The sequence below is a fragment of the Artibeus jamaicensis genome, unplaced genomic scaffold (assembly GCF_021234435.1).
Source record: "Artibeus jamaicensis isolate MK-2021 breed Jamaican fruit bat unplaced genomic scaffold, CSHL_Jam_final contig_464, whole genome shotgun sequence".
In the NCBI taxonomy this organism is placed as follows: Eukaryota; Metazoa; Chordata; class Mammalia; order Chiroptera; family Phyllostomidae; genus Artibeus; species Artibeus jamaicensis.
This window is the reverse complement of record NW_026521842.1, coordinates 1,007,782-1,023,638: the sequence shown is the minus strand read 5'-3', so window position 1 is coordinate 1,023,638 and position 15,857 is coordinate 1,007,782. Positions and strand designations below refer to the sequence as shown.

At 41.7% G+C, this 15,857-nt stretch overlaps 1 protein-coding gene across 5 annotated transcripts in view; it reads left to right on the top strand.

Annotated features, from left to right (window-relative positions):
• The first annotated feature begins 4,579 nt into the window (after nt 1–4,579).
• Nucleotides 4,580–15,857, top strand: part of LOC119062768 (zinc finger protein 568-like) — a 40,395-nt gene continuing 29,117 nt past the window's right edge. For 2 of the 5 annotated variants that reach the window (XM_037163838.2, XM_037163835.2), the window contains exons 1-2: nt 5,466–5,679; nt 6,444–6,495. In XM_037163838.2, the coding sequence (XP_037019733.2) occupies nt 5,645–5,679; nt 6,444–6,495 (87 nt within the window). In that variant the 5' untranslated portion in view covers nt 5,466–5,644. Of the gene's footprint in view, nt 5,401–5,465; nt 5,680–5,934; nt 6,286–6,443; nt 6,496–15,857 lie in introns of those variants that run through there. The other 3 variants (XM_053666677.1, XM_053666678.1, XM_053666676.1) reach the window with 3 other exon arrangements.

Below are 15,857 nucleotides of genomic sequence, written 5' to 3'. Positions count from 1 at the left end.
ATGCTTCAATTTGTCTTTTTTTTAGATTTTATTTATTTATCTTTAGAGAGGACGGGAAGGAGAGAGTGAGAGAAATACCAATGTATGGTTGCCTCTCGTGAGTCCCCTGCTGGGAACTGGCCTGCAACCCAGGCATGTGCCCTGACTGGGAATAGAACCGAGATCGGGTGGTTCGCAGGCCCATGCTCAATCCACTGAGCTACACCAGCCAGGGCTCAGTTTGTCTTTAATACAAAATGAATAATATTTTTTCCTTTGGCCTATCTTTATCAGATTTTACATTAGTTAGACAAAATTAATTAGAGAGGTTGTCATCTTTTCTGAGAATCTGAATAAACTGCATAATCATTATGAGATCAAAAATTAGCTAAAACTCAGCTATAATCATTTGGAACCTTTTCACTATTACATATTTTAAGATATATTTAAATTTTAGTATGGGTTCTGGCCAAGATAGAGGTGTGGGTAGAAATGCTTCACTTCCTTACAAAACCAAAAGAAGTATAACAACCAATTTTAAAACAATAAACAACCAGAACAGCCAGAATATCAAACTACATGGAACTCTTTTTTTTAAATTTATTTTTTATTTTTTTAAATTGATTATGCTGTTACAGTTGTTCTATTCCCCCCTTCATTCCCCTCCACCCTACCCCCCCATCTCCACCATTACCCCCCTTTAGTTTATGACCATGTGTCTCAAGTCCTTTAGATTCCATATTTCCCATACTATTCTTGCCCCCCCATCTATCTACTGTCTATGCTACTTATTTTCTGTACCTTCTCCCCCCTTCTCCTCCTCCCACTCCCCTGTTGCTAACCCTCCTTGAGATCTTCATTTCTATGTTTCCACTCCTGATCTAGCTGTCCTTTTAGTTTGCTTTCTTTTTAGGTGTGGTTGTTAATAACTGTGAGCTTGTTGTCCTTTCACTGTTCATGTTTCTTTAACTTCTTTTTTCTTAGATAAGTCCCTTTAACATTTCATATAATAAGGGCTTGGTGATGATGAACTCCTTGAATTTGATCTTATCTGAGAAGCACCTTATCTGTCCTTCCATTCTAAATGAAAGTTTTGCTGGATAGAGCAATCTTGGTTGTAGGTCTTTAGATTTCATGACTTGGAATATTTCTTTCCAGCCCCTTCTTGCCTGTAAGGTCTCTTTTGAGAAATCTGCTGACAGTCTGATGGGGACTCCTTTGTAGGTGATTGTCCCCTTAGCTCTTGCTGCTTCTAGGATTCTCTCCTTCATTTTAATTTTGGCTAATGTAATTATGATATGCCTTGGTGTGTTTCTTCCTGAGTCCAACTTTTTTGGTACTCTCTGAGCTTCTTGGATTTCTTGGAAGTCTATTTCCTTTGCCAGATTGGGGAAATTTTCTTTTATTATTTGTTCAAATAAGTTTTCCACTGGTAGCTGTGTCTTACCCCCTTCTGGTACCCCTATAATTCGGATATTGGAGCATTTAAAGATGTCCTGGAGGTTCCTAAGACTCTCCTCATTTCTTTGAATTCTTGCTCCTTCACTCTTTTCTGTTTGGCTATTATTTGCTTTCTTCTGGTCCACTCCATTGATTTGAGTCCCAGTTTCCTTTTCATCGCTATGGGTTTCCTGTGGAATTCCATTCATTTCCATTAGTTTAGCCTTCATATGTTTCTCTAATTTGTGGCTATAATCAACCAGATCTGTGAGGATCCTGATGACCAGTGTTTTAAACTGTGCGTCTGAGATTTTGCTATTTCTTCGTCGCTTAGATTTATCTCTGGGGCTTTGAGGTCTTCCTGCGACATTTTTGGTCTGTTCTGGCCCTTTAAATGTGAGAAGCGGTGCCTTGGACTCCCAGGTCGCTGGGTTGTGACGCTGTATGTGGGGGCGTGGTCAGAGCGGGGAAATGGCGGAGCCCTCTACTGCCGCTTGCCACGGGGACCCCCGGTCCAACCGCCCACTCCCTCGCCTGTCCGCTCGCCCGCAAATAGGCGACCACAGTCAACACGCAGCACCGCCTCCGTACTGTGTCCTCTGCAGTCGCTCACCCGGTGGGTTGCTCGGTCGCTCACTAGGTCCAATCCTGCGTTTGGAACCCCGTGCGTCTGGATTCGCGCGTCTGGATTCCGCGCCTGGGTCCGTCCCACCCGAGTCCTGTGCAACCCCTCACGAGACGCCGGTTTCGCCCCTTACCGGTTGGGCTGAAGAATTTGTTGTTAACGGACTTCCGAAAAGTTCAATTTTCCGTGTTCTGGTTGTGTTTTCTGATGCTAATATTTAGTTGTCCCTAAACTTGGTTGTGTGAGAAGGCACGGCACATCCACCTATACCTCCATCTTGGCGGAAGTCCAAACTGCATGGAACTCTGACAATGAAGGAGTTAAAGAAAGATTCATGCAGACTGGTAGGAAAAGTGGAGATGGGCAGATGGGTGAATAGAGAGGACCCATGGCATGGCAGCAAACAGAGTGGGTGAGGCGGGGCTGGGAAACTAAAGACTCAAAACCTCTAGCTGTAAAATACTGTGGGGTTCTGACAGCAGGAGGAACTCCCAATCTCACAGCAGAGTTCATTGGAAAGTGGGGCTAGAGCAACCGAAGCGAAGGAACCCAAGTGAAGGAAGAAATGAAGGCTACACAAAGTGAAATAAAGGAAAATATACAGGGAGCCAACAGTGAAGAGAAGGAAACCAGGAATCAAATCAATGATTTGGAACAAAAGGAAGAAATAAACATCCAGCCAGAACAGTATGAAGAAACAAGAATTCAAAAAAATGAAGAGAGGCTGAGGAACCTTTGGGACAAATTTAAATGTTCCAACATTGGAATCTTAGGGGTGCAGGAAGGAGAAGAGGAACAGCAAGAAATTGAAAACTTATTTCAACAAATAATGAAAAACAACTCCCCCAATCTGGCAAAAGAAACAGACTTCCAGGAAATCCAGGAAACCCAGAGAGTCTCAAAGAAATTGGACCCAAGGAGGTACACACAAAGGCACATCATAATTGAGTTATCCAAGATTAAGGTTAAGGAGGGAATCTTAAGAGCAGGGAGAGGAATGGAGACAGTTCCATACAAAGAAGTGCCCATAAGACTGTCAGCTGATTTCTCAAAAGAAACCTTGCAGGCAAGAAGGGGCTGGAAAGAAGTACTCCAAGTCATGAAAGGCAAGGACCTACATCCAAGATTACTCTATCCAGTGAAGCTATCATTTAGAATGAGAGAGGACAGATAAAGTGCTTCCCAGATAAGGTCAAGTTAAAGGAATTCATCATCACCAAGTCCTCTTTACATGAAACGTTAACGGGACTTATCTAAGAAAAAGAAGATGATCAAAAACTGTAAACAGTAAAATGACAACAAACTCACAATTACCAACCACTGAACCTAAAAACAAAAACAAAAACAAACTAAACAAATAGAACAGGAACAGAATCACAGAAATGGAGCTCACATGGAGGGTTAGCAACAAGGGAGTGGGAGGAGGAGAGAGGGGGAAAAGGTACAGAGAATAAGTAGCATAGATGGTAGGTAGAAAATAGACAGGGGGAGGGTAAGAATAGTATAGGAAATGTAGAAGCCAAAGAACTTTTATGTACCACCCATGGACATGAACTAAGGGGTGGAATGCAGGTGGGAAGGTATGTGCAGAGTGGAAGGGTTAAATGAGGGGAAATGGAACAACTGTAATAGCACAATCAATGAAATATATTTTTTAAAAAGAATAGGATAGGATAGTAAATAGAGAAGCCAAAGAACTTATATGTACAACCTAAGGACATGAACTAAGGCGGGGTGGGGGGCAATGCTAGAGGGTTGGGGGGTACAGGGCAGAGGGGCATAAAGGGGAGAAAAATGGAACAACTAACAGCATAATCAATAAAATATACTTAAAATATTATTATGGTTATTGTTCTGTTCAGGCTTTATACTTCTTACTAGAATTAATCATTGAAATTTTACTAGAGAATCTACAATTACCTCCACTGTGGTTGTCAAGTGGCATGTAACAGCCTCAAAATTCTTTTAAATTCTATGTGGTTTAACCTTTCTTATTTTTAGTGTTTTAGTTATGACTTAATTTTTTGTTTTGCTATTGTTTATCAATATTGTGCTTCACTGATCTTTTAAAACCAAATTGCAAATTTTTAGAATCTGGTCCACTATTTTTTTCCAGTTCATCTATTTCAGAGTTTATATTTACTCATTTTATCACAAAATTTAGCAAGTAATGTGCCATAAGGACATGTTAATGGCCAAAATATGAGAATAATCTTAAAGTAAAAAGAAAAAATCACAATTACACATCCTAGAAATTAACTACTGTTAATAAAAGTTTGTGTTACTTTCCAGAGAGCTTATCAATGCCTTTCTATCTGTATTTATGTACTTATAAGAAGTTTGAAAACAGTGTTACGTGGTATGTGGTTTTGTTGGTAGTCCATTATTTCCACTTCTGACTCAGGGGTGTCTTCCAACCTGCCAGTCCCTTCTCAAACTGCCACGTCCGGAACTCAATCTCTGCACCTCCACACCCTCAACTCGCAAGGCAGGAACTACATTTCCCGGATGCCTCCAGGGTGGACCGAGCTGCTACCCGGTGGCCCCGTAAAACCACATCTCAAATTCCCCGGAAAAGCCTGGACCTAAGGCTGCAGCGTTGAGGCCCTGCACACTGAGGACTACACTTCCCAGCGGCGCCCGGAACTGGGTAATAAATTCTCAGCCGCAAGTGGAGCACCGAGCACGACCCGGTCTCGGAGGCGCCAGGGGTTGAACTGCCCAGCTCTGAGGACTCCTAGTTCGTGGCGTGGTGGGAAGTTGTCCTCTTCTGGTCCCGGGCTCAGACCACGGCTCCTTGAGAGAACTCTGGACCGTCGGCTTAGGCTTTTAGTTACAGTTCCTTGAGGCTTCTGGGCATCTCCTAGGACTGTGGCAGACAAGTTAACTTCGGGGTCTCGGGACACTCCGATGGAGGGCCGTTCCGCCCTTTCCCAAACTGTGGGCTACATACTTCAGAAGCCTCCACAGTCCATAACTTCTTCTCAGTTCCCAGCAGTCGACCTATTGTTATCCGGACCTGTCGGCTCGCCCAGGTCCTCGGAGAATGTTCAGGCGCACTGAGCTACCAGATCCGAGCTTCATCGAAGGCAGGGAATGACGCACGAGGAAGACTGTCGAGCCAGCCAGACCCTTGCGGGAATTTTGCTCTTCTGGACTACATTTCCCTGACAGCTTCGCGGCACGAGCCGTTTCCTGCCAGAGTTGGTTGGCGGGCAGTGAATCCCACGGAGTTCGGACACAAAGCGTCGGTGTGTCCTCGGCGGCCTAGCTCACTAATTTGCTGCGGACCTGAAGAGACTGGCGTGCGAGGACTGCGGAGAAGTGGACGTTAAGGACCCCTGGGGCGGGACAGGGTCTGTCCGGGGTCTTAAATGTTGGGGGGGGGGGGCTGTTGGGCATGCCCGGGATGCTTGTCCACGCTTGGAAAATAAAGGGCGTCGGGCAGGGCGGAGGTGTGGAGGGTGCTTGTCCTCCCTCTGGGTAGGGAGGGATCCGCCGCGCGCCTGTCCTGGGCGGGTGTAGTTTCAGGCTGGCAGTGTCGGGAGGTCAGGGGTATTCCAACCGTATGGTGTCTGGCCTGGGCGGAAAGTCCATGCGATGCTCCCCGGACCAGCAGTGCCTGCCGGGCCGCGGTGAGTGCACTGTCCAAGCGGGACTTTCTTTGGATTGTGCGAGAGAAGCCTACGCGGCCTCAACGCTGTCTCTGCCTTTCCGGCTAGAACTGGGAAGGGCGCCCTCCTTGTTTGTAGGTTCTTGGTAAACGCTGGGCGGAATCGGGCGGTGGGTGGCTTCTGGGCCTCTACTTCAGACCCCGAGTGCATTTCGAGCCTCTACCTCCCTTACCTTCTAGCAGCTGAAACTGATAACCGCCGCCATTCTCTCTCCAGCACTGTGACTGGCCTTCTCCCGAGGGCTATTTTCTGCCGTCCAGCGGGTTTGTATAACTTCGGCCTGGGAACTCCTCTCATACTTTTTGTCTTTTCATCGTGTGTTCGCCGGGGATCCAGTCCCATAGAGGTTCCTCCACCTAGAAGACAGGGTTGTGAGGACTCTGACAGATGGGTCCACTTAACTTTATCTTGGAGCCACATTTTTGAACTCAGAAGAACATAAATATAATATGTTGGGCTTACAAGAACCCAAAGTCAGGCTCTTATGGAAGAAGGCAGCCACAGTCTGGGATTCTTTTCCCAGTACTCCCATCTAGACCCCTAAGGTTACCTACTCTTTGAGCTGAGGTGAGAGAATGGAGTTACAGGCTTCTTTGGCTTTGGGCTCCCTTTTAGTGCCTGGGGTGGGTCAGGGATTTATTCTGATTTGGCGTCCTCTGGGAACCAGGGAGGGACTCTTGACTCCTAGTTCCTTAATCTTCATCCTACCTTTTCTCTTCTTGTAGAATCAGAACTGGAGAAGAGAAGAACTGCTGTTCACCAGAAGTCATGGCGGAGGTAAGTTGTATGTGGCACTTTCTTCTTGGAAAGGGCTTGTAGTTTTTTCAGAACATTGTCCTGTTTCAGGATTCTATATAAAAGATTTACTGTAGTGATTTGGAGAAAGGGGAAGAGAAGGGAAAAACCACATTTAGGGAGCAGTTTTCCTAACCCAGACAGGAGCCTAAACAAGAGCTCTGCACTAGAATTTTCACTTTCCTGGATTTTGTTCAATCCCATAGACAGTCTTGATAGAATGTGCCTCAGCGATTTGTCAGGAAAGTTGACCAACAGAATAAGATTACTCCTGTCTCACTAACTTCTTTGCTGTCCCCTCCAGGATCACATGTAATAGCCAATGCACTTCCAAATTTCTGATAGCCTGGTATGCTTGCCTGCTCTCTTCATTTCTAGATATTGTTTTCCTCATGATAGAATTAACCTAATTGCTCTCTTTCTAATGATTAAGGTAATACAGGATTTCTGCAAAAATTTCAGTACTTGAGAAGTTTATTAAGAAAGTTTGTCATCCATGGGCCCACCATTTAGAAATAGGCACTATTACTATTTTCAAATATATTATCTACGCATATGTTTAAGTGTGTAATTTTGTTTTAAAATGGGATTATGTTACTGATAGAAGCACCTAATTTATTGTGTTTGTTTTAAGCCACTTGTAGTTTGAAATACTTTATGTGTGTTAATTTGCTGAATCCACCTAAGACAGGTCTGACTATATTTTATTAATTCTATGATGCACTTTTCTTTCACATCAGGATGAATTTTGCAGTTTCTGGCAATCATAGTTTCATAGATGGCATTTTTTTCCTTCCTAGTGTATAAAGTAATGATAGCTTTATAATAAATCCCATCTCAGAATTGATTAAATGTGTTATTATTCTAAGTTAAAAGACCAAATAGATTTTGTTAAGTCACTTGTCCCAAAATTACACATTAATAAATGATACAACTGGGGATTTCTTTTTTAAAAAAGTTTTTAAAATTAATTATGTTTCAAGTACAGTATTCTGTCTTTTACTCCCATCCCAGCCCACCCCCCCAGTGCTTCCCACCTCCCTCCCATTTCCACCCCCCTTAGTTGTTGTCCATGTGTTCTCTATACTAGTTCCTATAAGTCCTTACCCCCTTTCTCCTGAAATTACCTCCCCTCTTCCCTCTGGTCACTGTCCCCATTCTCTATTTCAGTGTCATTGTTTTTATTTTGCTTGCTTGTGTGTTTTGTTGTTTAGCTTCCTGTTAAAGGTGAGATCATATGGTATTTGTCTTTCAATGCCTGGCTTATTTCACTCAGCATAATGCTTTCCAGTTCCATCCATGCTGTTGCAAAGGGTAGGAGATCCTTCTTTCTTTCTACTGCATAGAATTCCATTGTATATATATGTACCATAATTTTTTGATCCACTCATTTACTGACAGGCACCTGGGTTGCTTCCAGCTCTTGGCTATTGTAAATTTTGCTGCTATGAACATTGGGGTGCCTAGGTTCTTTTGGATTGGTATTTTAGGGTTCTTAGGATATAGTCCCAGCAGTGGAATTGCTGGGTCAAAAGGAAGTTCCATTTTTAGTTTTCTGAGAAAATTCCATACCATTTTCCATAATGATTGTACCAATCTGCGTTCCCGCCAACAGTGAACTAGGGACCCCTTTTCCCCACACCCTCTCCAACATTTGTTGTTGGTTGCTTTTTTTATGATAGCGAATCTGACTGGTGTAAAGTGGTATCTCATTGTGGTTTTAATTTGCATCTCTCTGATAGCCAGTGATATTGAGCATCTTTTCATGTGTCTCTGGATCCTCTGTATGTCCTTCTTGGAGAATTGTCAAGTCCTTTTCCCATTTTTTAATTCGGTTATTTGTCTTCTAAGAGTGAAGTCGTGTAAGTTCTTTGTATATTTTGGAGATTAAACCCTTGTCTGAGGTATCATTGGCAAATATGTTTTCCCATACAGTTGGATCTCTTTTTATTTTAATACTGTTTTCTTTAGCCATGCAAAAGCTTTTAATTTTGATGAGATCCCATTTGTTTATTTTTTCTTTTATGTCCCTTGCTCTGGGGGACATATCAGTAAAAATGTTGCTGTGTGAAATATCTGAGATTTTCTTGTCTTATGTTCTCTTCTAGAACTTTAATGGTGCCACCGCTTATATTTAAATCTTTTATCCATCTTGAATTTATTTTGGTGTATGGTGTAAGTCGGTGCTCAAGTTTCATTTTTTTGCACCTAGCTGTCCAGTTCTCCCAACACCATTTGTTGAAGAGGCTATTTTTACTCCATTTTATGTTACTGCCCCCTTTGTCAAATATTAATTGGCTGTAGAGATTTGGGTTTATTTCTGGGCTCTCTGTTCTGTTCCATTGGTCTATGTGCCTGTTTTTATGCCAGTAGCAGGCTGTTTTGATTACAGTGGTCTTGTAATACAGTTTGATATCAGGTATTGTGATCCCTCCTACTTTGTTCTTCTTTCTCAAAATAGCAGCTGCTATTCAGGCTCGTTTGTGATTCCATATAAATTTTTGAAGTGTTTGTTCTATGTCTCCGAAGTATAACCTTGGTACTTTAACAGGTATTTTATTGAATCTGTAAATCTTTTTGGGTAGTATGGACATTTTGATGATGTTAATTCTTCCAATCCACAAATATGGTATATGTTTCCATTTGTTTGTGTCTTCCTTGACTTTTTCAGTGTTGTGTAGTTTTTTTACATACTTTTACCTCCTTGGTTTGGTTTATTCCTAGGTATTTTATTTTTCTTTTTGCTATATTGAATGGGATTCTTTTCCTGATTTCTGCTTCTGCTGTTTCATTGTTGGTATACAAAAATCCCTTTGATTTCTGGGTATTGACTTTGTATCCTGCTGTTTTGCCAAATTCACTTATTAGGTTAAGCAGTTTTTGGGTAGAGTCTGTAGGATTTTCCATGTACACTATCATGTCATCTACAAACAGTGACAGTTTTGTTTCCTCCTTTCTGATGTGGATGCCTTTTATTTCCTTTTCTTGTCTGATCACTGTGGCTAAAACTTCCAATACTATATTGAATAGAAGTGGTGAAAGTGTACAACCTTGTCTTGTTCCTGATCTTAGTGGAAAAGATTTTAGTTTTTGCCCACTGAGTATGATGTTGGCTGTAGGTTTCTAATATATGGCCTTTATTATATTGAGGAATACTCCCTCTATTCCCACTTTGCTGAGTGTTTTTATCATAAATAGGTGTTGTACCTTATCAAAAGCTTTTTCTGAGTCTATTGATATGATCATGTGGTTTTTGTCTTTGCTTTTGTTTATGTGATGTATTACATTTACTGATTTGGGATTTTAGCATCTATGTTCATCAGTGGTATTGGCCTGAAATTTTCTTTGTTTGTTGTATCTTTATCTGGTTTTGGGTTTAGGATGATGCTGGCTTAATAAAAAGAGTTGGGGATTCTTCCATCATTTTGGATTTTTTGGAATAGCCTGTGAAGAATAGGAGTTAGCTCTTCCTTAAATGCTTTGTAGAATTCTCCTGTGAAACCATCTGGTCCAGGGCTTTTGTGCTTCAGGAGATCTTTTATTACTGCTTCCATTTCATTTGCTGTTATTGGTCTATTCAGACTTTCTGCTTCTCCGTTGAGTTTTGGAAGATTATATTTTTCTGGAAATTTGTCCATTTCACCTAGGTTCTCAAATTTCTTGGCATACAGTTCTTCATAATAATTTCTTACAGTCATTTGTATTTCTGTGGGGTCAGTTGTAATGTCTTCTCTTTCATTTCTGATTGTGTTTATTTGGCTTCTCTCTCTTATTTCCTTGATAAGCCTGCTTAAAAGCTTGTCTATTTTGTTTATCTTTTAAAAAACCAGCTACTGGATTTATTGATCCTTAAAATTGTGCTTTTAATTTCTATGTCATTTAATTCTCCTCTGATCTTAGTTATTTCCTTCCTTCTAGTTGCTCTGAGCTGTCTTTGTTGTTTTTCCTCAATTCTTGAAGGTGTAGGGTTAGGTTGTTTGTTTGAAATGTTTCTGTCTTTCTTAGGTAGGCCTGTATTGCTATAAACTTCCCTCTCAGGACTGCCTTCCCTGTGTCCCATAAGTTTTGTGTTGTCTTGAATTCATTTTCATTTGTTTCCAGAAACTTGATTTCTTCCCTGATTTCATTCTTGACCCATTAGTTGTTTAATAGCATGCCATTCAATCTCCATCATTTTCAGTGTTTGAGTTTTTTTCCTTCATGGTTGGTTTCCAATTTCAGTCCCTTGTGGTTGGAGAAAATGCTTGGTATGATTTAAATCTTCTTGAATTAGTTGAGGCTTGTTTTGTGTCCTATCATGTGGTCGATCGTTGAAAATGTTCCATGTGCATTTGAAAAGAATCTGTATTTAGCTTCTTTGGGATGAAGGGCTCTATATGTATCAGTTAAGTCCATTTGATCTAGGGCATTGTTGAATGCCACAATATCTTTGTTTGGAAGATCTCTCCATTCTTGATATTGGGGTATTGAAATTCCCTACTATAATTGTGTTGCTGTCAATATCTTTCTTGAAATCCTCTAAGATTTTTTTGATGTATTTGGGTGCTCCCATGTTGGGTGCATATATATTTGCGATGTTAATGTCTTCTTGGTGGATTCTTCCCTTGAGTATTATGAAGTGATCTCCTGGGTCTCTTATTATGGCCCTTTTTTTGAAGTCTGTTTTGTGTGATATGAGAATTACTACTCCGGCTTTTTTTTCTTGTCCGTTTGCTTGGAAGATTTGTTTCCAGCCCCTCACTTTTAGTTTGTGTAGGTCTTTTTTCCTGAGGTGGGTCTCTTGTAGGGAGCATATATGTGGGTCATACTTTCTTATCCATTCAGCTATTCTGTCTTTTGTTTTTTTTTAAAATATTTTATTTATTTATCTTTAGAGGGGAAGGGAAGGAGAGAGGGAGAGAAGCATCAATGTATGGTTGCCTTTCGTTCCCTGCTGGGAACTGGCCTGCAGGGAACTGGTCTGCAACCCAGGCATGTGCCCTGACTGGGAATCGAACCGAGATTGTCTGGTTCCCAGGCCCGCGCTCAATCCACTGAGCTACACCAGCCAGGGCTTATTCTCTCTTTTGATTAGAGCATTTAATCCATTTACATTTAATGTTATTATTGATAGGTACTTATTCATTGCCATTTTTGTACCTGTGTTCCTCTCAGTCTCTCTTTACCTGCCTTAAAGCACTCTTCTTAGCATATCTTGCAGAACTGGTTTGGTGGAGGCATATTCTTTTAGACTTCTTTTGTCTTGGAAGCTCTTTATTTGGCCATCTATCTTGATTGAGAGCCTTGCTGGGTAAAGTAGCCTTGGTTGCAGGCCTTTGGTTCTCATTACTTGGACTATTTCTTCCCATTCTCATCTGGCTTGGAGTGTCCATTGAGAATTCAGTTGCTAACCTTATTGGGACTCCCTTGTATGTTACTTCTTTTATCTCCCTTGCTGTCTTTAAGATTCTCTCTTTGTCTTTGAATTTTGCCATTTTAATGATGTTGTGTCTTGAAGTGGGCCTCTTTGGGATCCTCTTGATTGGGACTCTGTGTGTTTCCTGGATTTGTTTGACTTTTTCTTTCATCAAAGTAGGGAAGTTTTCCCTCATTATTGTGTCAAATAGGTTTTCTCTCCCTTGTTCTTCTTCTTCTCCTTCTGCTGTCCCTGTTATTTGGATATTATTATGTTTCATATTGTCTTGTATTTCTCTTAATCCCTTTTCATTCTCTCTGAGCCTCTTTTCATTTTCTTGCTCTTTCTGGCAGTTTTTTTCTACTTCCTCCTCCAACTCACTGATACGATCTTTTGCTTCATCAATTCTGCTTTTGATTGCTTCAGCTGTGTTCTTCAATTCAGAAATTGTATTCTTTATTTCCTCTTGTCCCTTGCTAATAGTTTCTATTTCCTTTTTCATGTTGATATAGTTTTCGGTGAGATGGTTGTAGCTCCCCTGTAGTGTCTGGTAGCTCATTGTGAGCTCTTTGAACTTCCTGATAATCAATGCTTTGAATTCAGTTTCTTATAGTTGACTTTCCTCTATTTCATCTAACATTCCTTCTGAGGCTTCTTCCTTTCCTTTCATTTGTGGCTTGTTTCTTTGTCTTCCCATTATTTGTGAGACTCTTCTTGTTAGCCTCAGCATCTTTAAATTGATCTGTTCTGACTCCCTGGGTTTATGGTGTGAACTTCTGTGGTGGAACGCTTGTGAAATTCAGTGGTGCAGTCTGCTTCAGTTATCCTGTCATTCTCCACTTCCACATTCTCCTTTTTTTGTGTGTGTGGTCAGTTGGAGGGGGAGGCAAAATGGTTTATGACAGTGAGAGAGTATTTTATGATATTTACAGTCACAGCCAGTAGAGAAGAGATAGAAGATCTTTAGGCTATATATAGTGTTAACTGTAATCTTCAACCCAACTTGCCACTTTTAAGAGAGGATGGACACAAGACAAGTCTCTTGTTGGAGAGGGAAGGCTACTGAGTTGGATCTAGAAAGCAGTGATGTTGGGGTCGGTCAGGTTCTGGGGTAAGGTGAGAGTAAAAGATAGTAAATAGGTGTAGTGTATGAGGAAATAGAGTTAATTACTCCAGAAACAGAATTCAGGAGGCTGTGAAGTGGACTAAGATCTGGGAGGTGTGTTGTGAAGTATGTACAGTTGTATAGAAGAGCTATTATTTACAATAATATTAGAACAACGGTCATATGACAGACTCTATGGGTTCTGTCTGAATAAGGGGTATGGAACTTTGGGTAGTATGCTAAAGGAACACAAGTGGCGTGAAGAATAGAAAATTAGTAATACACTGTGTAAGAGAGAACAGGGGAAACCTGTCAAATGATACAATATAACCAGCGAAGACAGAGAAGCCTATACAGAGGAGGAATACAAAGATATTATTAAAATATAAAAGGTGTGAGAATAATAGAAAAAAATTAATAATTATAGAAATATGCAGCAACTTGTGGCTTCAGTCCTACAGCAAAGTGAAATTTGTCTCTCTGACTCTACTGTTGGGAAGCCTCTTCTTTGGGTCCAGCTCTAGTCTTTTTGCAGTTTCAAGTTGTTTGTGTCTCTTGTGGGTAAAAGAAAGAAAAGAAAAGGAAAAAGAAAAAAAAAAGGCAGGAGAATGGAGGAAAGAGTTTGGAAAGAAAGGAAGAAAGAATAAAACAGAAAAGATGAAAAAAGAGGAAAAAGTATTGAAAGATAAAACAATAATAAAATTTTTAAAATAACAGATTACTTAAAAAGAGGGGAAAAAAAGAAAAGTCGCTTGTTGAAACTAGCCAAACTGGTTTTTCTGGTTGCAGCAGGCTGAGGGGTGATTAGTGTGTTCATTCTGCGGACCCTCTCTCAGGAGGCAAATCCTCTGTGCTTCTCTCCAGCTCCTTATGATGGGGATCTAGGACGCCCTCACAGCTCTCTTTTCCCAGGGGTTACCACCGTGGGTTGGGTTGTGGGGCCCGCAGGCACCTGGGCCAGCCAGGCTGCCTGGTTCCCAAGGGATCGAGCACAGACCCGCCCCAGTTCTGTGGGGGGAACTCCAGGCCCTCTGCCCAACCTCGGGTTTGCTGCCAGGCTGGGTCGGGAGCAGACTTTGTGGCTGTGTCTATCGGAGTCAGAGCCCCGCACTGTGCCTCAGTTCTCTGGGGCTGGCGACCACAGAGTCTGCGGTTGAAGCCCTTTGTCCTCAGCACCCTCTCTGCAAACTCTAGCAAACAAGTCTCTCCTGACGCCCAACCTTGCATGGCCGGAAAGGGAGGGAGCTGAGGGTCCCAGCTGTCTCCCAAGGACCCTTCGGCAGGCCCAGGGCTCCCAAAGAGTCCTCCTGATGAATCCGAGGGAGATGCACTGGGAGCTGGTCTGGAGCTCTGGGCTCTGGCAACTACTGGTCCCCGGGCTGTGCACCGGCATAAGACCCTTCTGCTCCTGTCTTTGTTCCAGTCTCTTTGGCAGGCCTAGGCCTCCCTACAAATCTGAAGGAGATGCACTGGGAGCTGGTTCAGAGTGCTGGGTGCCCACCAAGGTGCGCTGCATTCCGGGCACTGGTCCCCAGACTGTGCCCCCCCCCCCGAAGTCCCTGCTGTTCCTGTCTTTGCTCCTTCCCCGAGACTCTACTGTTCTGCTTTATTCTTTCTTCCTTTCTTTCCAAACTGCTTTCTCCCTACCATCTGGATCCTCCGTGACTGTCAAAATTTCTGGTCCCTTATTTTTATGTATGCTGAGTAACTGCTGGCTGCCTGCACTTCTCTGCTGATCGAACAGGATTCTCTCCCTTGTGTACAAGGAACTGGAATCCGCTCCATGCTACTCTGTTGCCATCTTGCCTTCTCCCCTGGGGATTTCCAAATTGCCTATTCTTTACCCACTCACTTGGTTATCTTTCTTGGTTTATTTTATTTTATTTTATTTTATTTTATTTTTTAAAAATATTTTATTTATTTATTTTTAGAGAGAGGGGAAGGGAAGGAGAAAGAGTGGGAGAGAAACATCAATGTTTGGTTGCCTCTCATGAGTCCCCTGCTGGGAACTGGCCTGCAACCCAGGCATGTGCCCTGACTGGGAATCGAACCGCGATACTCTGGTTCACAGGCCCGCGCTCAATCCACTGAGCTACGCCAGCCAGGGCTTCTTGGTTTATTTTAAATAAGCATATACATCAAGCATATTTTCTCTTTGTCATTTATAAGTTGTTTTAGAAATATTCTTTTCATGGTCTATTTAGTGTGTGTTTTTAGATTCAGAGTTTTCAGGAAATGTTGTCTTCCCTTTATGTCATGCCAGATGGTATTCCTTACTATAAAAATAGAAAAGTCACTCATATTTTCCTAAAATTTTTTTCTTTTGTCTGTACAATTTAATCTTTAAGGTATCTGGTGTGAGATATGATCCAAGAATGTTGGCTGTCAAATTCCTAGTTTGGGGTGTTTATTTAGGTTTTTTAAATGACTTTGGAGTAAACAGTTTTAAAGAATAGTGTACTATTTTTTATTTTTATTTTTAATATTTTGTTTATTTATTTTTTGAGAGAGGGGAAGGGAAGGAGAAAGAGTGGGAGTGAAATATCAATGTATGGTTGCCTCTCATGCATCCCCTCCTGGGAACTGGCCTGCAACCCAGGCATGTGCCCTGACTGGGAATCAAACCGCGATACTGAATAGTGTACTATTTATAGTATGTTAAGGGTTTTTTTTCCTAGATATAGCTCAGTGTGGCTCTTTAGTAATGCTGGCCAGTCAATTCTCAAGAATTCCTTTCTCTCTAAAGACTAAGAAACAGTCTTTATATTCTGCATTTGTCTGTTTTTTTCCTTTGTCTTCAACTTCTAAACTCTGTGAGGACTTACTCATTTATCTTTGTGGGGG